We start from the raw sequence: 25772 nt of genomic DNA on the forward strand, positions 1-25772 counted from the left end.
AGGTTTTCTACTTGTCCTTACCTACATTTTCCCTCAAACCAAACATAACATAAGGGTAAATGGGTAAACAAATAAACACAAAAGTTGAAGGATTGGAACTTGACTTAAAAGAAAAAAAAAATTCTCTTAATATATTATATATTATAAATTATTTTATACTATATATTATACTATACCACATATTTTATTTCTTATATAATAGTTGGGTTTATAATCGGGTATCGAGAACGGATACCCGTGTCAAATAAAATCAGGAATCAATATCAAATACCCTAAAATCAAAACCCAAACCTATAGGATTTTAATCTAAAATCCCAAGCCACCCAAAAATTCTCACATCCCTAATTCCCAATATGTAAATGCAGTGGTCTGTATGGAACATTGGGAATATTTCCCTTATCATATTCATAGGGAGATGTTCCGATTGATTACAAGGCAGTAGTGTTGTAGATCCATACTGCAAGCAAATACCTTTTTTCTTGTTCAATAAAAGAAAATAAAATTTTAATCAGTATAAAATAAATATTAAAATATTAAAATCCTGATTATATGGAAGATCAGAAGAAGATTAGTCTAAGGAGGCGTTTGAAAAGCACGTGGAAAAAGACAAAATCCTTTCATTTGCTTTTCTTTTTTATTTTTTTAATAATTATTAATAATAAATAAATAAATATCGGCACTCCGCAGCAGCCCAGCAACTAGCAGCCCCATATCATTATGACCTTGATGAGACGCATTCCCGTCCACATACAATGAATGAATCTACCTTCTGCTAGGAAGCTCTCTGTGCGTAATGCGCACATCTAATTTGTACTACTGCTTGTTGGTCAAATTTCTAATGAATGAAATCATAATCACGTATTAGCGTACGTTAGCATTGACCATCTTGAAAAACGGAAAATATAAGATGCAGATGCGAGTACGCGACGATACCTCCTCGTTTAGCCCTGCCCCGCCACCACTCAAACAAAAAGAAATGTCTGAATCTGACACAGTTGGCCGCTAGGAAGATACCGGCGAGTGGGTGGAGGACACTCTGAGCGTCTGAAAACCTAGTCTTTTGAAGTTTTGTTCCGGTTCTGTTGCTTCTGGCTTTGAATCGGAGCTGAGAACTGAACTCTGATTGTTGTCGATGATGGGGACGTCGGTCGGAGCTGCCAATGCTGCTGTGTTGAAGGAGCCGAAGCTTCAGATTCAGAAGTTTAATGGTTTGAGATCGTCAGGGTCGGTTCCGTTGAGTAGATGCGTCCGTGTCATTCCGGTTTCGTCGTCCAAGTCTTCTCTCATAACCGCTGTTTCGACGGTAAGAGATTTGGTTTGTTCGGCATGTTTGAATATTTAGTCTTCCTTTTTTGTGTGTTTAGATTTTTTTTTTTTTTTTATGCATGAAAACTTATCCAATTTGGTTGATCAAGTATTCGCTCTTCGTTTACATTTCGAGATATCTTTTCTCTGTTTTTTATCAATTCGAATGAGTTAGTGTGATCAAGATTAAACAAAATCAACAGTATATGCTTTTTGTGGGATTAATTGATGATTAAGGAAATTCTTTGTTTCTACAGTTATCTGTTGTTGATTCTTTTATAGAAATTCTCAGTTAAATTCAAGTATGCTCTGTTTGTTGCACGAACAGAGTAGTTTTTGTTAGGTTGATTTTGGTCTCCATGAAGTATTGAATAGACAATCCTAACAATGGTAAGGCAGGGTGTAACTATTACTTGGGTGACATTAGGAAAAGAAAAAAATATATTCAATTAATTAGTGTTAGTTTTCATGTTCCAGCACGCAAGTCTGATCCATCTTCCACCCCTGCTTTGTTCAACTAAGGAGTTTAACCATTCACACGTTGGTAGCTCTGCAGGAAATGACAGAAAAATAAAACAATGCTTTTTAACATTGTTTTGCCCTGGGATAAGAAGAATGAGTTGATTGGCAATTGATCGAACAAAATGAGTTGGTTTGTGTGCTGCCTTGGATGCAGCAGCTTCATGGATTTCTTTAACGGGCAGCACACTCAAAGAGATAAGCGCATTTGATGTTGTGGTATTGCCCAAGAAAATCTGTGACAGATGAAATACTCTAAATATGTAGAAAGAAATGACAAAAAAAGCACTTAACATAGTGATACTAAGCCATGGAAAAGTGCACCCGTATGTTCAGGTAAGTGGTTTGGCGTTTGGGAGCCTTTGAGTTGTCCAAAATAGGGATGTGAAACCATGTATCAATCATTGCGAAGTCATAAACACCAAATGATTATCAACCTCCCTCACAAAAAGAAAAAATAGCATGTTTGTGCTTCTTATTGAAGTATTTATGCCCATCAGAAGTTGCCTTTTCTTCCCTTTCAGTATGTAAGATGGGTTTTTTTTTTTCCTTCTTGTTTTTTCTTTTTTTCATTTTTGGTAACTAAGTTGCACAGTTCTCCTGTCCATTCACCTAATAGAGCATAGATCAGCTGACCTTTTATCTAGTAGGTTTGTTTCTTTGATCAGTTGCAGTAAGTGAGCAAGAAATTTATCATATATTTCTAATAATCAATCTTGTTCCCTTACAGCCTATCAATCGTTGCGAAGTCATAAACACCGAATGATTATCAACCTCCCTCACAAAAAGAAAAAATAGCATGCTTTTGCTTCTTATTGAAGTATTTATGCCCATCAGAAGTTGCCTTTTCTTCCCTTTCAGTATGTAAGATGGGGTTTTTTTTCTTCTTGTTTTTTCTTTTTTTTTTTTCATTTTTGGTAACTAAGTTGCACAGTTCTCCTGTCCATTCACCTAATAGGGCATAGATCAGCTGACCTTTTATCTAGTAGGTTTGTTTCTTTGATCAGTTGCAGTAAGTGAGCAAGAAATTTAGCATATATTTCTAATAATCAATCTTATTCCCTTACAGCCAATAAAGCCAGACGCCTCCTCCAAGGAGACTAAGCGTAGCAAGGTTGAAATAATCAAAGAAAAAAGTAATTTCTTGAGATACCCTCTGAATGAAGAGCTACTATCGGAAGCCCCCAACATAAATGAAGCTGCCACACAATTGATCAAGTTTCATGGAAGCTATCAGCAGTATAACAGGGATGAACGTGGTGTGAAGTCCTACCAATTTATGCTCCGAACAAAGAATCCTTGTGGTAAAGTCCCAAACAGGCTGTACTTGGTCATGGATGATCTGGCTGACCAGTTTGGAATTGGAACTCTTCGTCTGACAACCCGACAAACATTCCAGTTACATGGTGTTCTGAAGAAGGACCTGAAGACAGTAATGAGTACTATAATCAGAAACATGGGCTCAACTCTTGGTGCATGTGGTGACCTGAACAGAAATGTTCTTGCTCCTGCAGCACCTTTTGCAAGAAAAGATTATTTGTTTGCACAGGAAACTGCAGAAAACATTGCTGCACTTCTAACTCCTCAGTCAGGTTTTTACTATGACATGTGGGTTGATGGAGAGAAGATTATGTCAGCAGAGCCTCCTGAGGTAGTGAAGGCCCGTAATGACAATTCCCATGGAACTAATTTCCCTGATTCTCCGGAGCCAATATATGGTACTCAATTTTTGCCTAGGAAGTTCAAAATTGCAGTCACTGTGCCTACAGACAACTCAGTAGACATTCTTACTAACGATATTGGAATTGTTGTGGTTACTGATGCTGATGGGAAGCCCCAAGGATTCAATATTTATGTGAGTTGATCATTTTTGTTATGCTTCTATTTTCTAGTTTACCTATTCCATTTTTTATATAACACACTAATAATTTCAATTTAGGTTGGAGGCGGGATGGGAAGAACTCATAGGTTGGAGACCACATTCCCCCGTCTGGGAGAGCCACTGGGCTATGTACCAAAGGAGGATATATTATATGCTGTTAAAGCAATTGTTGTCACACAGAGAGAAAATGGGAGAAGAGATGACCGGAAATATAGTAGAATGAAGTATCTAATCAGTTCATGGGGGATTGAGAAGTTCAGAAGTGTTGTTGAACAATACTATGGAAAGAAATTTGAGCCCTTCAGAGAACTACCAGAATGGCAGTTCAAGAGCTATTTGGGATGGCACGAACAGGTATGGTCCTACCTACTAACATCCTTGATGACTGTCTTCAGGGTTGATTTATGTTCTTTACAATTCATTAACTGTTTGGCTTGAATCCAACTTCTCATTCTGCTCAGTAACTTGTTCATACCAATCATAACCTATGTAAAAGTACGTTTATAATTTAGTCCTTGTCCTTACTATTTTCTGATGGATCAAGTGTTATGTGGCAGGGCGAAGGTGGTCTATTTTGTGGGCTTCATGTTGATAATGGGCGTATTAAGGGAAACATGAAGAAGACTTTAAGGGAGGTGATTGAGAAGTATAATTTGGATGTGCGCATCACACCAAACCAGAACATTGTCTTGTGTAACATTCACCCTGATTGGAGGGATTCTATCACCGCAGCTCTTGACCAAGCTGGATTCCTGGTACTACAATATTTATGATTTTCAGTACAAATCAGCGGATTCTTTACCAACACAATTATCAGAGTTGTGAAGTCAAATTCTTGTGCTAACTTTACTTAAAAAACTTATCAAGAAAGGGAAAAAATAACTTTACTAAAGAGTGGTTAGAACTTAAAGATCAATGATCCTGTAGTTCTGTTGACTCAAATAACTTCACAATCCAGGTAAGATGACTTGTGAGTCAGCAGAAAGCTAATTAATAATTGAAAATATGGAAGACTGAAACAAAGAAAAACCACTAAGATAAAAGCAAAAAGAAATGTTGGAAAAAGATAATATAATTATAATTTGACCATAAAAACTCTAAAATCATTAATGAGCCAACGTCCAACAGAAGAGGTACCATTATTTACATGATAAAAAGAAAACAATTGAATGGGAGGAGGCATGCATTGTTTTATATGTTTGTTCAATAACAAGATTCAAATAACAAGCTGATCATATATATTCAACAAACAAAAACAAAAGTCAATTCGGCAGTTCTTGGAATAACAAAAGAAATCCAAATAGCCAAAATCAGAAAAGAAAATCCAAAGAACTGTTAAAACAACAAAAAAGGAAATTTTAAATGCATAAAGAATGAATTCACAAGACAAAGAACAAATGATTTCTTAGCTTTATTGACTGAGGGTGGCATTCTGGAAGTGTTTCCAGGTTGGTGGAGGAACTGAACAGTCAAGGGGACTGTGAGAAAACTTTGGCCATCCATGTTTGGCAGGTGTGTTGTCTAGAGAGTCTTTCACATTAGTCCATACATTACAGCCATGCCTTCAGCGCTGCTACTGTTGCATAGATTCATATGGACTAACGTGTCACACAAGAAGATCCCTGTGGATAGCACAGGAAACACAACCAATTTTTTTCCCATCTCCCACTCTTCCAGTTTCATGGGCCAAATATGGCATATGGTTAAACTTCTAAGAAATGATTGATCTAGAAACAGTTAAAAAATATGGAAATGCAATTAAATGTGTACCACATGACCATTGTGTATGATTTTTTTTTAAGTGGAAATTGTAGAGGTTCTGATATATTTTTAGGGTTTCCCTTAAATTTACCATCTGAAAGCTTCATGAATGAAACTTCTCCATTTCTATCTGAGTATCTGATATTTGCAGTTTCAGATTATACTTTTCAAAACATTATAAATTCTAGGTCATTATATAACTTTAGTTGATAAACCATTAACAGTCATGGTAAAGAAATTTTGAATTGTTTCAATTGTGGACAGGATCCTAGGTATGTAGATCCCCTCAATTTGACTGCAATGGCTTGCCCAGCATTACCACTTTGCCCATTGGCAATAACTGAAGCTGAGCGGGGGATACCCGATATTCTTAAGCGAGTACGAGCTGTATTTAATAAGGTAAGTTACTGTAGACAATGAGTCTTTTCTTATTAGCCATATTGAAGCATAGACACATGGGCATAACCACTTGCCAGTGCTAACATGTAGAGATCCTCATTACAGGTTGGTCTCAAGGACAATGAATCAGTAGTTATTAGGACAACTGGATGCCCCAATGGATGTGCCAGGCCCTACATGGCTGAGCTTGGACTCGTGGGTGATGGACCCAACAGCTATCAGGTAGTTAAAAAGCATTCAAATAACTAAAATCTGGAGAATGGAATGGCCTTCTAGTTAGGTTGCAAATCTCTTATGTGCAACAAGAGAAACCAAACCGATGTATCATGCTTTATGAAACAGGTATGGCTTGGGGGCACACCCAATCAAACATCACTAGCGAAATGCTTCATGGACAAGGTGAAGGTCCATGACCTGGAGAAGGTTTTAGAACCATTATTTTACAATTGGAAACACAAACGACAGGCAGAAGAATCATTCGGCAACTTCACAATCCGTATGGTGAGACATAAAGCTACTTTCCTACTCTTTTTTGCTTTGGGCCATCAGGGATCAAGAAAGTGTATTTATACTCCTTCCTGCTACCTTGAAAAGTTGTCTTCATATCTTTCCTCAGCACCCTGATGTAAGATGGACTGATTAAGATTACAATTTTTTTTTTTTGCTAGGGATTTGAGAAACTCAAGGAGATAATTGAAAAGTGGGAAGGTCCTGCTGAGATACACCAACTCAATTCAACGTAAAGCTTTTTGGCTGATAAGGAGACATACGAATGACTCCCTCTCTCTCAATGAAGACTTTTTATAATATCCGAGATACAGATGATAAAGCTAGTTTTTATAGTTTTTTCTTATCAGAATCGTAGCAGAGTTTTCAGTTAGTAGATCTCCAGTGTTTGTTCCGTTTTTATATCAAAATTACAAAAACTGAGGCCTTTCCCTCAAGAGTCTTAGATGCCATTCCCTTGGTTTTAAGGGTTTCTGGAAGAGAATTTTCTTATAATAGCCATGGCTGGGTTCGATTTTGTAGACGGGATTCCATGGAGGCATTTACATTTCTTGAAAACAGTTCTAGTCCAAGTTGAACATCTCGTTCCAATGGATTTGCCAGCGACCCTCTAATCGAACATCTCGTTCCAGAGGATTTAATGGTTGGCCAATGATACAGCAGATTTGTCATCAAGAACGGTGTAAGGGCATGAAGTAATAAATTATAACTCAGGGCCTTATCGCCTTATTGTCCTATGCAACTATGTAGTTTTAGACTGAATGTTTTAAGCATGTTTCTGAGCGTGAAGTAATAAGTTATGATTCAGGGCCTCGTTGTCCTATGCAACTCTGTAGATTTACTGTTTTAGAATTAGAATTGATGTTTTAAGCATGTTTCAGCCGTATCCATTCCATCTTATATTCAAGGCTTGGGAAATGCTCCTATGGTAATTCGCATTTCATATTTTAATCTTCGATTTTTAACAGTAAGATCATCTATCTGAACAAAGGATTGGTCATCTACTGACTACCATAGGAAGTATTAGGCTGATAGACTCGTTTCCGTCCAGAAAGAAGGGGTGGACCGGGTGGTGTTGCTGGACTGCCTGCCACACCACCACCTCCATTGACACAAGGGGGGTTTTCATCAATAAGCATGATTTCGTTTATTGAAAACATAAAACTACCAAGATTGAAGAACACCTATAGTTATCAGATCAAATCGGACTATATATATAATGATGTAATTGGTTCAGATAATTATCAGATCAAATCAGGCTATAAATAAGTGAAACAGTATAGGTTTAATATCTGTACTTTGACCAATTCATCCGATTACGTCAATCTTGAACACAAAAGTGATTTTTGGATGTCAGTTACAACCCTGGGCATGATGGGGAACTTTTAACCTTTTGCTTTTAGGGTTTCATTATTTCGCTTTCTTTTTTAACTTCCTTATTGTGTTTATCCTTCCAAGAATGATAGAAGAGCTGCACATTACAAGCAATTTTGTTCTAAATGATTTGTTAGTTCTTACCTACCAACCACGTTTATCCCATAGTTGCCAAGGCGCCAAGGTCAACAACAAAGCAATTCTCAGAAAAGGATTAAGAAACAAAGGGGCTAAGTCCATGTTTTTATTGTAGGAAAAAAAAAGAGAAAAATCAAAAAAAAAAAAAGAAGGAAAAGAAGGGGTGGATCCCCTGTTCTTCTGTCAGAAAAAGAGAGCAGAAAAGCTCAAAAATGAAGAAGAGACCAAAATCCAGTATAATGTTCATATCCCCTCATTGATTCATATATTCTGTCATTAAAGTCCAGTACAAGGTTTATAAGTTAGTAATGGCTCCGGTGGGACTTGAGAGGTAAATCATCGATCGCTCTTTCATCCAAAAATAAATAAATAAATAAATAAAACTAATCAATTTGTACTCTAAGAAGCCATCAGACATGATTAGTAATCTGACCCGTTGAGAACACCAAAAGTTGGATTTGTAGATTTTATCTTTAATAAACACAAGTTAAGCTGGCTGTTAATCTAAAAACCACCAGAAAATAGCAACCCGTCCATCACCATCAAATACATTGTTATAAAAGAGCGCTCTATCACCATTTCAAATTCTTAATATCACTTAAAAGATGTTCAGTAAAATTCCATATATAACAAATAAGAAATAATTTTCTACTCAAAATTCCCCTCTAACAAATCAGAAAGATATAACCACCAAATAAGAAAGACTACTACACAATAAAATAACGCCAAAAAAAATTCTGCCACAAATCCAAAATCCATTAACTTCATGGTCCTGAAAACAAATCAATAATGTCATAAATTTTTGTAAATTCTAAATCACCTGAAGCACTCATGATGCAGTGGAGCTAGATCTGCAACAGAACAAGATGCTGTACCATAACCAGAACGAGATGGTGCACCAATTTAATCTATCAAAGCTACCAAAACAAAGAACTTCATAAGATTAGTTTCTAATTTATAAAACAAAAGAAGAAGCTAAGAGATAAGTAAAATTTAGGTACCAGCCTCCATCTCCTCAAGCTCTGCTAAATCTTCCTCAACCTCAATTGGTGATGATCATAACCAATCCTGTGCACAAATCATACCCTCAACAATATTTGGTGTTAAAGAACTATGGAATTCACCAAGTACCCTGCCCCCCACATTAAAAGCAGACTCTGGAGCAACAGCCAATTCAGGAATAGCTAACACATCCCTTGCCATTTGAGAGAGTATACGATATTTGGAGCTTTTCAATTTCAACCAATTTAAAATGTCAAAATTTGGGACTTCATCTTCAACTGCACTCTCTAAATAACGGTCCAACTCTGATTTTGCAATTGTCTCCTTTGCTCGTAAGAACTCGCGATATCTCATGAAAAGCTCATATTGACCGATGCACCTCTCCAATTTACCATAATGAACTTCTTGTGATGAAGGTTTCATTGGCAAGCTAGAAGTCAAATCCATGGTGTATTTAATCTTCTCCATGATCTGATTCACCTTATCAATATCATCATAAATATTTGAATAACAAAACCTCACATAATCCAACTTATAACAAGGATCCAAAACTATTGCAATGATCAAAAACATGTTAGTTTCATTAATGCTACCCCAATATTTATCAAGCATATCTTCATTTGTTTAGCCATCCCATGAAAGCAAGGATCTTCACATTTTTCATATTGCTTCAAACACTCTTCAATTCCAATTATCTCATGAAAATAACCACTAGCTGTTACATAATTAGACCTTGATAAATTCTTTGTTGCCTCGTAAAAGATCCCTAAAAATCTACATAAGCTCTTAATCTTATCCCAGTCCTCCTCCATAGGGGGTCCCAATATTAAGAAATCCACATCTTGTTCTTACAAGTGTTCAAATGCTTTTTGGTACTCCAAAGAACCTTCAAGCATAAAGTAGGTGGAGTTCCATTGGGTAGGGACATCTAAACAAACTGATTTCTAACTCATTATTCTCTCTTCTTCAATACGTTTTTTGAATTGTTGTAAGCATATGGTGAACTTCTAACATACTTCACACTTTCACGGACACGACATATTGAACCTTGAATTTCATCCAACCCTTTCTTCACAATGAGATTCAAAATATGAGTAGCACAATGTACATGAAAGAGATCACCATCCAATAAAAGACTGTTCTTTTCAGTCAATTTTCTTTTTAAAGTTTGAGCGGCAACCTCACTTGAAGATGAATTATCCATAGTTATAGTGCCAAAATTTTCTAAACCCCAAGATAACAAACATAACTCAATTATGTGTGCAATGGCCTCTCCACTATCTGGAGTTGGAACTGGACGAAAATTAATAACTTTTCTTTGTAAATTCCAACATTATCAATAAAATGAGCAGTAAGACACACAAATTCAAGGTTTTGAGCAGAAGTCCAAAGGTTACTGCTCAAACATATTCTTGATGAGCTCTTTATATCTTCTTTCAATTTTTTTCTCTCACTTATATATAATTCCATGCAATCCATAGCTATAGTGGCACGTGACACAAGTTGAAATCTAGGTTGAATGGATCATACAAAACCTTTAAAACCCTCACGCTCCACAAAACTAAATGGTAGTCCATTAATAATTATCATTCTAGCAAGCACTTTTTGACAAGCTTCTTGATCAAAAACATCAGAGTCAGATTCAGATTCAGATTCAGATTCATATGGCTTCTTACGTTTAGGAGCTACCTCAAAAGCAATGTTATTCGTATCTCCTGCAAGTAGTACAACATGGGAAGAGTAGTAAGTGGTAAGGAATAATTAAGATAAAGCATCAAAAAGAAACCAAATCCATGGCTAATGGTTACAAGAATAAAAAATGCTCATAATAAATGAGCATCCTATAAAACAAAACAAAACTAATCAAGCATGTCATGAGAGATGATTGTAGTAAGATTGGTTTATTAGTTCAGACTACAATGTGGTGGCAAAGAAACATATCATGAAAATATAAAACTACTTAACAGCTTTCTAGTGCATAAAGCATGAAACAAATCTTGCTAGTTTGAACTTCAAAAGTGGTGGCAAAGAAACATATCATGAAAATATGAAACTACTTGACTGCTTTCTAGTGCATAAAGCATGAAACAAATCTTTTTAGTTTGAACTCCAAAAGTGGTGGCAAAGAAACAAATCATAAAATTATTCATTTTTCAGTGGTCAAAGAAACAAGAAATTCCATTGCTGAAGAGCATTATCCACTGACTTGGCACCAAGAAGTGGACTCCTTAGTTTGCACCAGTATTGCGGGTTTAGAAAGGCATACATCGAGTATTGGTTCTTTGGGTTTCAAGGTCTTTGAAATGCCTTTGGGCCAGCAGAGAATTTCTATGATGTAGGTTGAGGTAGGGATCCTACTAATTGAAGACCTGGTGGTGTGCTTTATGGGGTGAAGGGATCTAAGTGATGAAGAAACTGGATGGAAAAGCAAGTGCACAGCTTGCTGTCCACCAAAGAATGAATAAGAAATTAAAAAGAAGGATAAGAACTCTTTCTGTTATGGTAAATAGCAAAGATATAGATCACCAATCACCATGAAGAAGAAATAAGAGAGTGGGAAACAGAAAAATTCCTGGAAACAACCAGAATTCACTAGATCCAAACTTTACTTATCAAATTAACTCTCTAAATTGCAATTACAATGACTCGATTTATGAACTCAGATGTCCCTCCACATGGAGACACTTAAATAAGGATCCTAGCTCCTTAAAAGCTCTAATAACATTTCCTAACCCTACTAAAATTAATTTAATATAAAAATTCCAGAAGTTAATAAAAGTAGTAATTTGTGAGTTTACTATAAATAGTACATCCAAAGGTTATCATAAATAGTAAATTCAAAATAACAGTAAATTACTACAGTTTTTTTATCAATAACAAAATTTCATTAGTAAATAATAAGTGGTTTACACGAGAGAGGTCAGAGGAGAGGTAACCTTTCTTAACTCTCCTCACCGAAGAAAACAAAATACAGATTACAATTGTGCCCAAAACATTTGATTCCTTCACACCCCTTGTAAATTACTACAAAGTTTGCACCGTATTCTTAAGACACCTACAACCAATGATCAAAATATTGATATGATCATATGATACACCCAAATACGTATGGTACACCAATACAAACATATTTTAAACCTTTTAAAACCTTGGGATGATAGAAGGCATACCTCTAACCATTATAAAAAAAAAAAAAAAAAAAAAAAAAAAAAAAACACACAAAACAAATATAGAGTATTGGTCATATTGATATGCACCAATACCCAACTTTGAGTATCAGGCATATCGATATTTTGATAAAACTCTGACCATGGTAATATCCTATCAGTCTATCACCCAAAAATTTGAAATTGGAAAATTTGATTTTGTTTCTCCATGTGTTCTTTCCTTGCCTCAGTATCTGCACCATTCTAGATAAGGTCAGATCAAGCTGGGTTTACCATTTAACCCAACCCATTGACATCCCTAATTCTTACGATGTGGACCAAGTGTCAAGTTATGGGGTCTCAAACCCATCGAGGTTTTCTCTATAACATGTCAGAATGTCATCTATACCATGTTTAGATTATTGAGAATTTAAGATCCACCATGAACCAGTAACTAAAAGATGAGTCAATGACTAAACTAAAATCAGCTTACATGATCTTTGACCATCTTGGTCGGGCATCATCTATTAAGCTGCTGATTTTACATTTCTTTTATCAGTAATGGTCAAAATCTTATTAGTTTATCAGTAAAATAATTCTAAGCATGCAGAAATTTACCATAGTACCCCTCAATTTGGGCTAGCTACACCCTCCCTCGCTAGTTGATCAGCCACATGATTGGTTTACCTTGCCATCTTTTTAAATGTCCTGAGCTTCATCCCTATAATGCTATGACCCCATGCTATCATTTAAAAGCCATCCTATAGGAATGCGGGATCACCTTACAACATCAAATTTCTGAAATTTAGGTTTAGTCATCTTCAATCCTTGTTGAACTCCCCTATGTTCTTCCCCGTAGAGTCCCCAAACCCCAAGGGCCAGAAAGCAATGCTTAAATGCGTGCCCTATATACTTTCTAAAGCTCCTCCTATTTCTGATTCAACCAAATTACCAAAAATGCAGCCATCAAAATTCCACCTTAATAATATTATGAAAAGGTGAAGACTACAAAAAAAGAGCAGCTGTTTTAACCATAAGAGAAGCTTTTCAAAATCAGCAGGTTGTAATCTCCAATGCATATATTTATCCTAGCTTATCTTATATGTGGGGCCATCTAATCATGGGTTCTGATGCCTGAAATACTGAACAGATAACAAGTCATGGAAACTTAAGATTCAATGTTCAGCTCATGTGTTCTACATCCAAGATTAATATTTTATCAACAACACATAAATCCATTCATTCATTAATAAAAGAAAGAAAGATTACAACCAGAAGTTGTGAAAACACTCTCCAACCCGAAACAAGACAGACCAACCCAGTTGAATTACAGCCTATATGCTAAATTATTAGCAGATCTCCTAACCCACTTGATTTGAATTGTCATATCTCTTGAAAGCCATTTGAAGCGCCTGAATTCATTCCTAAGCTTCTAGATCACCCCCTCACCTTTCTTTAGCCACCCCACTACCAACTTCGGATCACCTTCAAGAACCAATCTTCCAGTTCCCATATCTGTAGCCATCTTAACCCCAAACACTGCAGCAAAGAATTCTGCACTTAAAGAGTCACCTTGCTCAATTGGGCTTGAAAACAAAGCTTACATAATGCCACCCTCATCTCTTATCACCCCTCCAATTCCTAATGGGCTCCAATTCAGCTCGTAATGATAGGGGTAGGACCGTGTGAGAGAAGAAAACCAAACGTTGGCTTTCCATTGAGATTAGAGAGAACAAATAGGGAGGGATAAGCATCTTTCAAAGGGGACTCCCCAATCTAGACATCTTCCTAAAATCTTATCTTCAAACCAGAAGCCAAATCACACCTCACATGATTAAGAGAGGAAGGAAACCATGAATAGCTTTCCAAGGTGCAGCAAGAGTAGCTCTATGCAGACAACCAGCATCCCATCCATTGCTTGAAAGCCCATGAAGACTAGCCACCACCTTATGCCATAGCCTTTTATTTTCCCCCGGAAATCACCACAACCTCTTACTCAAGAGAGCCAAGTTTTTCAAACTGACATTACCAATTCCCAAACCCTCCTTCCTTTCTTTTAGTCACCTGTTCCCGTCGGACTAAGTCATCTTTTTTCCTTTCCCCCGGTTCCCACAAAAAGTCCCTCATCAACTTCTCTATCTTTTTTACAACTACTTGGGGCATTCTGAAGTCTAACATGAAATAGATTGGGAGGTTAGCTAAAGTGGATTTAATCAAAGTAATCCTCCCACCTAGAGAAATATAATTCCTTTTCCACCCAACTAATCTCTTCTCAAACCCCTCAACCACCGGATTCCAAAAACTAACCAATCTAGGGTTATCACCTAGGGGTAGTCCTAAGTACTTTAAAGGCCACTCCCCCCTCTCGCACCCCAAAGTCTTAGCCAAGGAAATCAGCACCCCTTCTTCAAGATTGATACCTGCCACCAAACTCATCCCAATTAATAATCAGGTTGAGACTCTCTCAAAAAGGCTAACTACCAACTTCGGGTTTACAATCCCTTCTCTATTCTCCCCATCACAAAAGATCAGAATGCCATCTGCAAACTGAAGGTGAGTCACCAAAACTCTATCTCTTCCCACTGTCCAACCACTGAACAACTGCAAACGATTGGCTCTTGAGATCAATCTACTAAAAACCTCAGCCACCAAAATAAACAGAAAAGGTGAAAGAGGATCCCCTTGTCTTAGACCTTGAATCCCCTCAAAGAAATCAACCACTGACCCGTTAACATTGACTGAGAAATGACTTATCCTAAGGTTAAATCTAGGTCTGCAGACATAGGTATGGGGCACCCATACCTTGCTTCTTTGTGTAATGTCAACATTAGGACCCACACCAAGAGATCTAGGTCCTACTTAGTAGATCAGTTAAACCAGAAATTGGAATGCTTTAGAAATTATAGCTAACTGATTTTGTTACATTAAATAAATCGGTAAAGAAAATTGATAAATTGATTGATCTTTCAATTCCATTGGTAGGGAAGCCTATAGTATTTAATTTTTGCTTTAATGTCCTTCATTGCTACTTGTCCGTTTATTGCAAACCAATCAAGTCATCTGAATCTCTTTAACTGGTTGCTGATATTAAGAGAACCAGAAAGAGAAAAAGGTTATCTTAGTCTCATTACAGACTTCAATTTTCAGGATGGCCAAGTTAGTTTTTTATATTTTTTATCTATTACAAAAATGATATAATAATATTCCAAAATGAGGCATGCCAAACACCCCTAATTATAAGCTAGCAATAGCTACCTAAACAAACCTATAATTTTTTTTTCAACCCAATTCCTAGGAGCAGTCACCAAAACAATTGTTTCTGCTTTTTTTCTAATAAAACAATTGTTTTCTGTTTACCCCGGTCAAACTAGAAATTTACTCATCATTTATGCTTTAAGTTCATGCATTCTCTTACTACAAAGTGTAACTTCCTTGAGCATGATTTGTACTAAACTAAGATGGCTAAGACTTCATTAATGTACCTCCACTTTTCCATGCCATCATAGAAACTGTATGTAAATGGAAATGGCCATGCAGCAAGTCTTAATTCCAGTACCGGTAGCTGCAGAAACTAGTACACTGTACCACCTTCTCATTTGCCTTTGCTAATTGCTAAATGGATTCTATCCATCCTTCAAATCTAGACTTAGAAAGAATTGATCCTTCAAACTGTTGATAATTCCCTGCCCACATGGCATAATTTCATGGTGGTAAGCCAAACTTGAAAAGTACATATAAAACCAAGAAATAGATCTTCAAACAGTCTAAGAAATAGAAAACAATGAAGTTTCTGATTACCATTCGAAATTAAGCATAGGTTTTAGAAAGATGAGAAAAAGAGATGAAGAAAAACTTACCTTAGGAAACTCAGAATAAAAGAGCTTGCTGAAGGGGATGTGAGAACAACAAAAGGTGAGCTTGTGAGGAGGTTGAGATCTTGAGAATCAAGAAGGTTGAGAGCCTGCCAGTTGAGACTTGAGAGGGATAGCAACTGAGCATGAGACTCTCTGAATCTCCTTATTGACAACTGAGAATGAGTGATTTCTAAATCTCATCAGGGTTCCGTTTTACAGAAATTGGGAAACCAAAAAAGACCACTTGATCTTGTATGAGCAAGGAGGAAGGTGGCTCGGGATTGGAAGACTGCTGCTCAAGAATGCATTTCTCTAAAGGAAATGATTATGGTGATCCCTTTGGAGTTTGGCAATGGAATGCTGTCATAAAGAAGTCTTCACAGGTGGATGCCTGACAAATAGAAACCAGGATGCCCAGTTCATCCAATAGTTTGGCAATGGCATGCTGTCATAAGGAGTTTGTTGCCATCCTTCTTTAATTTCTTTCTTTTATAAGGTGCTTCTTCTGGGGATGGGACCTTGTTTTGGAAAGACCTCTGGTGGGGAAACTTGCCTCTTATGCATAGTTTCCCTAGTCTGTATTCCCTCTTTTCTAATAGTACTTAACCATTTCGTATCTCTCTTTTTGATTCTAGGCTTGCTTTGGACCTAGGGTTTACATGTTTTTGCAATTCCCCTGCCTTTTGAATACTCTAAAATCTCATATTCATGAGCCAAAAGGTTGAAAACCCTGAAAGTCTCTTTTTTGGTAGATGTAAGCATAATGTCATCAAGTATGTTGTGAGATAATCATTATTCACATGATACTTTTCAACCATGAAACCATCTACAAGACACACTATTTAGGGTTTCATGGTTCAAAACACAACTACACCACAAGTTACAGAACACAAGTGGGTTGCATGGTTCAAAACATCGGTTTTCACTTTGAGAATAGTGCAACCCAATGTTCTCACTTTTTTTGAACACTCTGCCTAATACCACCTTAGCAATTGATTTGGGGAAGAGAAATATTATAATACGATAAAGGCATACTCCCCATCCCTTCTCTTGTGGTGCTATGCAAACGAATTTGCAGATTTTGAGATCAACATGAATAAGCTGTACATCAAGGAAGCAATGGCCTCATTTCCCTTATAGAATGGCAAGACATGCCATGGACCGTCAAATGAAGAGCATTTCCATCCTTTGGATACTACAAAGTTATTGTAGCACAACTTTGGATCCATTGGTAGCAGAGTTCAACAGAAGTTGAAATACCACTTCTACCTGTTCTAACACCATGACCAGCATTTTGCTGAATCACTCCCTTTTAATGGATAACAAACCAAAATATTGGCAATGGTGGACTTGGAGTATCTCTTGGCTATTGGTCCTAAGCTTAAAATACAATCCATATATTTTTCTTCTGCTAGCTTACAAACTTGAATTTAAAGCATATATCGGGAGCTCTGGGCTCACATTTAACCCCTCTCTAGACTCGTCAAACAGCTGATCAAGATTAACCATACACCAAGGCTCAAGGGACCTCCTCAAGCAAAGGCCTTGTAAACAGTCCAATTCATTCCTTGCACGCTCCTATGCACAGTACATGCCTCGTGATTTGGATTATGTAGACTATATCGATGAAACATATCTGGTTACAATCCAGTTCAACAAAAATCCGCAAATTCAGAAATACTTTAACTAAGTAAGCATTATACAACCAGCTAATATCGACCAAGCGTCACGGTATTTCAATCATTAGCTACAACAGCTTGCAAAAAGAATCACAGATAGAATGTATCAAACAAAAATCACAGATATAATGTATCAAACACACCCCTCCCCTCCTTTTGATTTAATATATAACTTCTCGTTATCTGTTCTCAAAAAAAAAAAGCCCAAGCACTAATCAACATCCAATGGCCTCCCGCCAATGCTAACTAAACCTGGGTTTTCTGAAGATGCAATGTTGAACATTATTCTCGAGTATGATTTTTCGCATGGCATGTCCTAAGTTTTTTACAAATATAATAATAAAAATAATAATAACCTCTATTCGACACAACTGAACCGTTATTTTACTAAGAAACTAAAACCACTAATGATTTCACAAGGTCCAGAGTCCGGCGAGTAAGGCTTCGACAAATATCGCAAACCTGCATCGGCGTCTTCAGCGGTTGGAGAAGGCGGAGACTTGAACGAGATAGAATTCTCAAAAGATCCATCCAGTTAATGGATCGGCGTCTTCGCAAACCTGCCATCCAGTTAATGGAATAGCAGCCGGCGTTGTTGCCTTCTGGTTCCATTGTTACTCCTTTCTCACTTCACACTTCACAGTTGCATTCGGACTTTCGAAATTAAAACAAGAGAACCCTATGATGACCAAACGGTTTATTCTGTTAAAAACTGAACCGAATAAACAGATATTTCAAGATATTGAAAAACTAAAAAAACTGAAACTGAAATATATTATATTGTAAACATATCTTAACATATAATATGTTAAGATATATATATACAGCATTAAGGCCCACGTCAACAGCATTAAACTAAAATCTCTCTCTCTCTTATTCACGTTTTCCAATAATCATCTCATTTACTAAAACTTTCCCCTGAATCATCTTCTAATCTATCTCACATTAAACCACCTAATTCTAATCTCTCTTTCCTACCCCTTATCTCTATCTAAAATACTAATAAGATGAATAAAAAATATTAAAAATACAAATAAGAAAAAAGTAAATAATAATATAAGACAAATAATAAATCTAATAATAGAAAAATTATTATGATTATGAATAATAATCTCATATTGTCATTATAAAAATTTAATAATTAATTATAATAATTTTACAATTGTAAAATAATAAAATTTAATTTCAATTTAAAAATGATTTACAAAATAGAATATTCAAAATAAATTACTTTTTAATTTTAAAAATAATATTATACTAATTTATAATAAAAATCCTAACATTATTAAAAATTTTAAACAGTAATAAACTTAGCATAATATCATAACTTAAGTTACGCATCAATAACAATTCACTAAATAAATTAAAGTTTAATAAAAGTAAAAATTATTAATTTAAACTCAATTTAAATTCGAATTTAAAATAATGAAAAGCAAAACACAATAAGATGGATACAATATGAGTTTGCCTTCACCTTGCCTAGTCCCCTCATTTTGCCACATCATCGGGCTCTTGGCCTTTGGCCGTGTCACCCAACCTCCCATTTCATTGTTGTAACAAAGGCAAAAACTTCACAAACATTAAATGTATAGGATAATTACAATAATTAAAATATAAATTTATTTTAATATTTTTATTAATTAATTATTCACAAATACAAAATTTTTTGAAAAATAATTTATTTATATCAATAATTATTACCTAATATTTTTGTAATTTTCAGATAATTATTTATTTTTAAATTTTCAATAATTAATTTTTTGGTAATTTTAGAAAATTTTTCTTTTTTGAAAATTAATAAAAATTGTTTATTGATATATTCATTTACATTAGTTTTTGACAATTGTTAAATATTAAATTGGAAAGTTATCGAGGATTTTTAAATATATTTATAATTTCCATAGTTATTCAAAAATGTTAATATTTTTTGAAAATTATTAAATTAGAAAATTATTGGGAAATTTTAATATTTATAATTTATATTTTGTAATTATTAATAATTTTCATAATTTTCAATAGATTATGCTTTGGTTGAGTAAGGGTAGATTAGTCTTTTCATTATGTTTTAAGTTATGTGATGATGTGGCAATTCTATTTTAGCTTTTTTAGTTCACTTGTCCCTAGTAGGGTTAATCTCTCTAGTTTGGCAGCTTCTTCTTCTTCTCTCTCTCTCTCTCTCTCTAGAGGACTTTTCTGAACCATTAAAGCATGGTATTAGAGCAATTAATATAGGAGAAGAAGGTTGTGGTTTCAAGTACCTATACGGCTGTACCTACAATCTCCTCTTCTTCTTTTCTTTTTTTTCTGGGTTGCGATCTATGGTGCACAAGTAAAAGGTTGCGGCAAGTTTTTTTGGTAACCCAGGACTGTCACAATCCTCATTACAGGTGTTAGGAAGGTGCAGCAGCCCTAGGTTAGTAGTTCTAATACTATTGTCACCGTGAGTGACAACACTAGTGGTCGTGTGGTGGTGTTTGTGGTGTTCCAGACCCTCTACTGAGCAGTTTCAAGAGGGTTCTTAGTGGTTGTTGAGTAATAGTCATGGTGGTTGGTTATTAGTAATGGTGGTTTACATCAAGCTCTTTAATTGTGGTTGGTTGAGATATTGTTGTAAGTGATGTGGAGACTGTTGTAGTGTTGACTTGGCAGCAACATATTTTTAGTGGTTGATAATTCAGAATTAGAAATTGTATTGGGAAACACAATGGCAGCAACTAGAGATGGTGGTAGTGATCAGAAATCTGGTGCGATTATCCCCTCAGACTAACTAAGTGTGCAGATGACATCAATTAAACCTAATGGTGAAAATTATGTGCCATGGGCCAAGTTAGTGGAAGTTTTTTTCAAGGCGAAGAGGAAGGTGAAACATGTGAAGGAGGATAAACCATCAGCTGAATCTCTAGGGTTTGATGACTAGGAACAAGAAGATGCCCAAATCATGACATGATTGTGGAACATTATGGAACCAAAGATGTATCAACTTTATGTTCTTAGATGTAGCCAAGAAAATATGGGAACATGCCAAGAAACTTTATTTTGGACAGGATAATACTACAAGAATATATCAGCTCTATCAAGAGTATTTCAATTTGTAGCAAGGAAATCAAACCCTATAAGAGTATTGTGCTAGTATGAGAAACCTCAGATATGAACTCAATGCCTATCGTCCCCTAACTCTAAATGTTAAAATTCAACAACAAAGGGAGCAACTGGATGTAGCCAGATTCTTAGTGGGGCTGAAGTTAGAGTATGAACCAGTTAGAGCATAAATATTGGGAGGTTCTGCTCTTCCTACACTTGAGGAAGTATTTGCTTGGCTTCGTAGGATCTTATTGGGACCCACAGGATACTACAACGTCTGATAGATCAGTGTTTGTTGCAACGAGAGGAGGTGGACATGGTAATAGAGGGAGAGGACATGCATTTCGAGGAGGCCATGGTGGTCCCATGTTTGGTCATCGTGGTGGAAGTGATGGAGGTCGTGACTCAAGGGGAGGTCATGGTAGAGGAAGAGGGAACACTACTAGAAAGTGTACACATTGTGGTAAAAATGGACATACGATTAATTTCTATTATGATCTACATGGCCCACCCTCTACATGGGCTAATCATGTGGTTGCTAGTGGGGGTGATGTGAGTGATAACCAACAGACATATCAAATACCTTCCATGTCTACTTCTGCTTTCAAAAAGGAGATGATGAGTATACCACGAGATGAGTATGAGAGATTCCTTCAGGCCACTTCACAACATACCACTGCTACTCCTGCACGCTCAGTTATGGTCTGTCTGGCATCCAAACCTTCTCCCTAGGTTATTGATTTTGGATCCTTTGATCACATGACCAGGACTCCAAGTGTGTTTTCTTCCCTCTCTAAAACTTATACATCACACACCGTTACCCTAGCCAAGGGTTCTTCTTCCCCCATTTGTGGTGTTGGTAGGGGTGGCCATGAGCCGAGCTTCTCACGAGTTGTTCGAGCTCGGCTCGGGAAAAGCTCAACTTGACTTGGTTTAAACCGAGCTTCAAGCCGAGCTTGAGCGTGATACATAGGCTTGTTTTCTAACCGAGCTAAGCTCGAGCCCAATGAAGCTCAGCTCATGAGGCTCGTGAGCCTAGTATAATAAATAAATGTTTTTTTATTATATTGGATCATTGGCTAAAGCAAAATTTTGTAACGTATCGAGGCATCCCATTAGTAAGCCGGTCCGGGCCGATTCATCAGATTCTGATATTATCGATCGATTTGGGCGAATATGCAAAAATCTCTCATTATCACAGCGGATCCTAAAAAAAAAAAGAGTTTGTATCGAATAAAGTATATACTTCGACTTTCGTGTGCTAGAACATGCATACATGCATATACATATGCATATAAATATATTAATATATATATAAATAAATAATTTTTAATATATATATATATAATAATAATTTTATTTTTTATGTATAATAGTAAATAATTTTTATAATTCTTATTTTTTTGTATGTAAAACAAAAACAATTTTCATATGTATAATTTTTTATTTTTTATATATAATAATAAATTATTTTTATAATTCTTATTTTGTTGTATGTAAAATAAAAAATATTTTTATATGTATAATTTTTTATTTTTTATATATAATAATAAATTATTTTTATAATTCTTATTTTGTTGTATGTAAAATAAAAAATATTTTTATATGTATAATTTTTAATTTTTAGTAAATTAACTAAGGCATTTAATTGCTCTATCACATTTTATCATTCATCTTGTGTTTTTCAAGATCTCAAGATGGGGAAGAAGATAGGAGGAGGGAATGAGGCTGGTGGATTGTATTATCTTTATGGTGGTAGATCTTTAATTGCACTTCAAACTTCCTTAGCTCTTCTCCAATGGCATTGTTGGTTGGGATATCCATCTCTCAAGGCACTCAAGCTACTAGTTCATTCTTTGAGTCATTTGTCTTCTTTACAATGTGAATCATGTTAATATGGGAAACACCACTGAGTTTCCTTCAGACCTAGGGTTGATAGTTGTATATTCAGTCATTTTGCTTTAATCCATTTAGATGTTTGGGGTCCTATTAAAATTAATACCTATAATGATTACAAATATTCTGTCATTTTTATTGATGATTGTTCAAGGATGACATGGATTTATTAAATAAAAAAATGAGTGAATTGTTTTCTATTTTTCAATAATCCCATGCTAAAATGCGTACGCAATTTGGCATTTCAATAAAAGTTCTTCACTTAGATAATGGTCACGAGTATTTTCTTACTTCCTTTCAACAATATTTAGAACAACATGGCATCATTCACCAGACTTTGTGTTTATCTACCCCTCAACAAAATGGGGTGGTTGAACAAAAAAACCGTCATCTTCTTGAGACTGCTCAGTCTATTCTTCATCATATGGACATTCCTAAACATTTTTGGAGTGGCATTATGCTTATTGCCTGTTTCCTTATTAATCATATGCCCTCCTTCATCCTTCACGGTTAGTCTCCCTTTTCTATTTTGTTCCCCAATTTGTCTCCCTTTTCATTAACTCCCTGGGTCTTTGGGTGTGTGTGCTTTGTTCACAATCTGAGCCCTAGTTTAGACAAACTGGATGCATGTTCTATTAAATGTATCTTTCTTGGCTATTCTCAGACCTAGAAAGAGTATAAGTGTTATAATCCTATCACTTGGAAGTCATTTGTCTACCCTAATGTCACCTTTTTTTAGTCCATACCATTCTTCTCAAGGCCTGATGTATCGTCCTCTCCACCATTGATCCCTCTTCCTCTTCCAGTTGGTGATCTCATTCCAGTTGTTCTTGTTTTGTCTGAACCTTCACCTCATCTAGTGCAGATTCCTACTGAACAACCACCGATCCGACATGTGTACACTCATCGGCAAACATTGACACCTTGTTTGTGGATTCTGTAGTTGCTCCTGTCTTAGAATCTTCTAAACTTGATCTCCCCATTAATTTATGGAAAGGTAAACGTAGTTGTACCCTACATCCCATTTCCAATTATGTTTTTGTCTCTCATCTTTTTGTTTCACATCATCAATTTGTTTCTCTATTGTCCTCTATATCTATACCCTAGGATGTCTAGAAGGCCCTTACTTCACCCAGATGGCGTCAAGCAATGGATGAGAAACTCTTTGCTCTTCAATACAATCACACGTGGGAGCTCATGACTCTTCCTCCAAGTAAGTATGTTGTAGGTTATAAATGGGTGTATACTACTAAATATTTAACAAATGGTAGTGTGGAGCGGTAGAAGGCCCAACTAGTTGCTAAAGGTTATTCTCAGTTATATGGGGTGGATTATATGGAAATCTTCTCCCCTGTGACTAAGATTGATTCAGCTCATGTCTTAATTTCCTTGGCAGTTATGTATGATTAGCCTCTGTTTCAGTTTGACGTTAAAAATGCCTTCCTCTATGGTGACCTTGTGGAGGAAGTATATATGGAGCAACCACCAAGGTTTGTTGCTCAAGGGGAGGATGGTAAGGTGTGTAGACTAAAAAAGGCAATTTATGGGCTGAAACAATCTCTTCGTACTTCGTTTGGGAAGTTTAGTGAAGTGGTGAAAAATTTTGGAATGAAACAATGTCAGGTTGACCACTCAGTGTTCAGCTATAATTCTGAAGCCAAAAGATTTTATTAGTGGTTTATGTGGATGATATACTATTAGGTGCGAAACTAACTGAAACACCCATTGAACCAAATGCTAAGTTGAGCAGTGATGCAAGTGAAATATTTGATGATCTTGGAAGATATAGACAATTAGTTGGGAAGTTGAACTACTTAACCATTACAAGACCACACATCTCCTTTGTTGTTAGTGTGGTGAGCCAATTTATGCAAAATCCTCGAGTACCTCATTGGGGTGCAATTCTTATAATTGTACGGTACCTGAAAGGAGCTTCAGGTCGTGCGTTATTGTACAAATTAGGAGGAAGACTTGAGATAGTTGAGTATATAGATGTAGATTGGATAGGCTCGGTGTCTGACAAGAGATCTACTATAGGTTATTGCACGTTTCTTAGAGAAAATCTAGTGACATGGAAGAGTAAAAAGTAGACTATTGTGGCAAGGAGTAGTGCTAAAGCTGAATGCAGGGCCATGGCACACACTATATGTGAGTTAGTATGGTTGAAAAGTCTTTTGCAAGAGATTGGATTCTCAATGAGCAAACCATTAAGATTGTACTGTGACAACCAAGATGTAGTCCACATCTCATCTAATCCAGTTTTCCATTAAAGAACAAAATACAAAGAGGTTGGTTGCCATTTTGTGAGGGAGAAAGTCCTTACCGAAGAGATAAGCATAGAACATGCGAGTTCAGGTAATCAATGGGTAGATTTGTTTACAAAAGGTTTGAGTTCAGGGAGAGTGAACTATATATGTAACAAATTAGGATTTATGACATATATTCTCCAGCTTGAAGGGGAGTGTTAGAGTTGGTCGAGTAAGGGTAGATTAGTCTTTTCGTTATGTTTTAAGTTATGTGGTGATGTGACAATTCTGTTTTAGCCTTTTTAATTCACTTGTCCCATACTTAAGTAGGGATATATTTGATTGTGTACCCTGATTATAATATAATAGAGATTATGGTCGACTAGTAGGGTTAATCTCTCTAGTTTGACAACTTCTTCCTCTCTCTCTCTCTCTCTCTCTCTCTCTCTCTCTCTCTCTCTCTCTCTCTCTCCGAATAGGACTTGTTTGAACCATTAAAACATTAACATTGATTTTTGGTATTTATTGGGAAACTTTAATTTAGTGATTTCCATAAACTAACTTTCATGTTTTGGTAATTTAATTGATTGAAAGTTAGTTTTTAAAAATTCTAATTTGTTGGATTCTTTTATATTTTCAGTAATTAATTATTCATAAGTTCAAATTTTTAAAACTAATTTATTCAAATCAATAAAACTTTTATTCATACCAACTCAGAAATTTTTGAAAAAGTAATTTATTCATGCCAATATTTGTAGTAAGGAATTTTATGATATTCAAGTTATTCTTTCTATTTTTTATTTTTCTAGTGTGCAAACAACAATAAATAGAGCTTTTCTATTAATTTAGTTTTAAATATCTCATGCCAAAGTGTCAATTGATTGGTTGGTAAGGTCTCTTGCTAGTAGGAATGGTAATAGGACATGGCGGGACAGGGAGCCATCCCTCATCCCTGTCTCCACGAAAATCCCTATCCCTATCCC

General features: G+C 35.9%; 1 protein-coding gene and 1 long non-coding RNA gene across 2 annotated transcripts; one reads left to right on the top strand and one right to left on the bottom strand.

Moving 5' to 3' along the window:
- Positions 1–813: 813 nt before the first annotated feature.
- On the top strand, positions 814–7259 carry LOC148844845 (sulfite reductase [ferredoxin], chloroplastic-like). The gene is made up of 8 exons (XM_088955404.1): positions 814–1303; positions 2894–3679; positions 3764–4060; positions 4264–4461; positions 5732–5866; positions 5972–6088; positions 6209–6367; positions 6535–7259. The coding sequence occupies exons 1-8, from the start codon at positions 1133–1135 to the stop codon at positions 6607–6609; spliced, it is 1938 nt and encodes a 645-aa protein (XP_088811530.1). The 5' UTR covers positions 814–1132; the 3' UTR covers positions 6610–7259.
- Positions 7260–8436: 1177 nt separating this feature from the next.
- On the bottom strand, positions 8437–18247 carry LOC148844846 (uncharacterized). The gene is made up of 3 exons (XR_016102384.1): positions 18029–18247; positions 8887–10602; positions 8437–8802 (listed from the first exon to the last, which is right to left on the bottom strand). It is a non-coding gene; the product is annotated as an uncharacterized LOC148844846 (long non-coding RNA).
- Between the last annotated feature and the right edge of the window lie 7525 nt (positions 18248–25772).

This window comes from Nelumbo lutea, chromosome 7 (genome assembly GCF_056320005.1).
Source record: "Nelumbo lutea isolate HS-2025 chromosome 7, American lotus-T2T, whole genome shotgun sequence".
Lineage (NCBI taxonomy): Eukaryota > Viridiplantae > Streptophyta > Magnoliopsida > Proteales > Nelumbonaceae > Nelumbo > Nelumbo lutea.

Excerpts from the sequence above, each read along its gene's own strand:
- LOC148844845 (XM_088955404.1), top strand. The coding sequence starts at position 1,133 with ATGATGGGGACGTCGGTCGGAGCTGCCAATGCTGCTGTGTTGAAGGAG. Across the intron at positions 4,061-4,263 it reads ATTTGGGATGGCACGAACAG|GGCGAAGGTGGTCTATTTTG; the intron begins GTATGGTCCTAC and ends GTTATGTGGCAG. Across the intron at positions 6,089-6,208 it reads ATGGACCCAACAGCTATCAG|GTATGGCTTGGGGGCACACC; the intron begins GTAGTTAAAAAG and ends TTTATGAAACAG.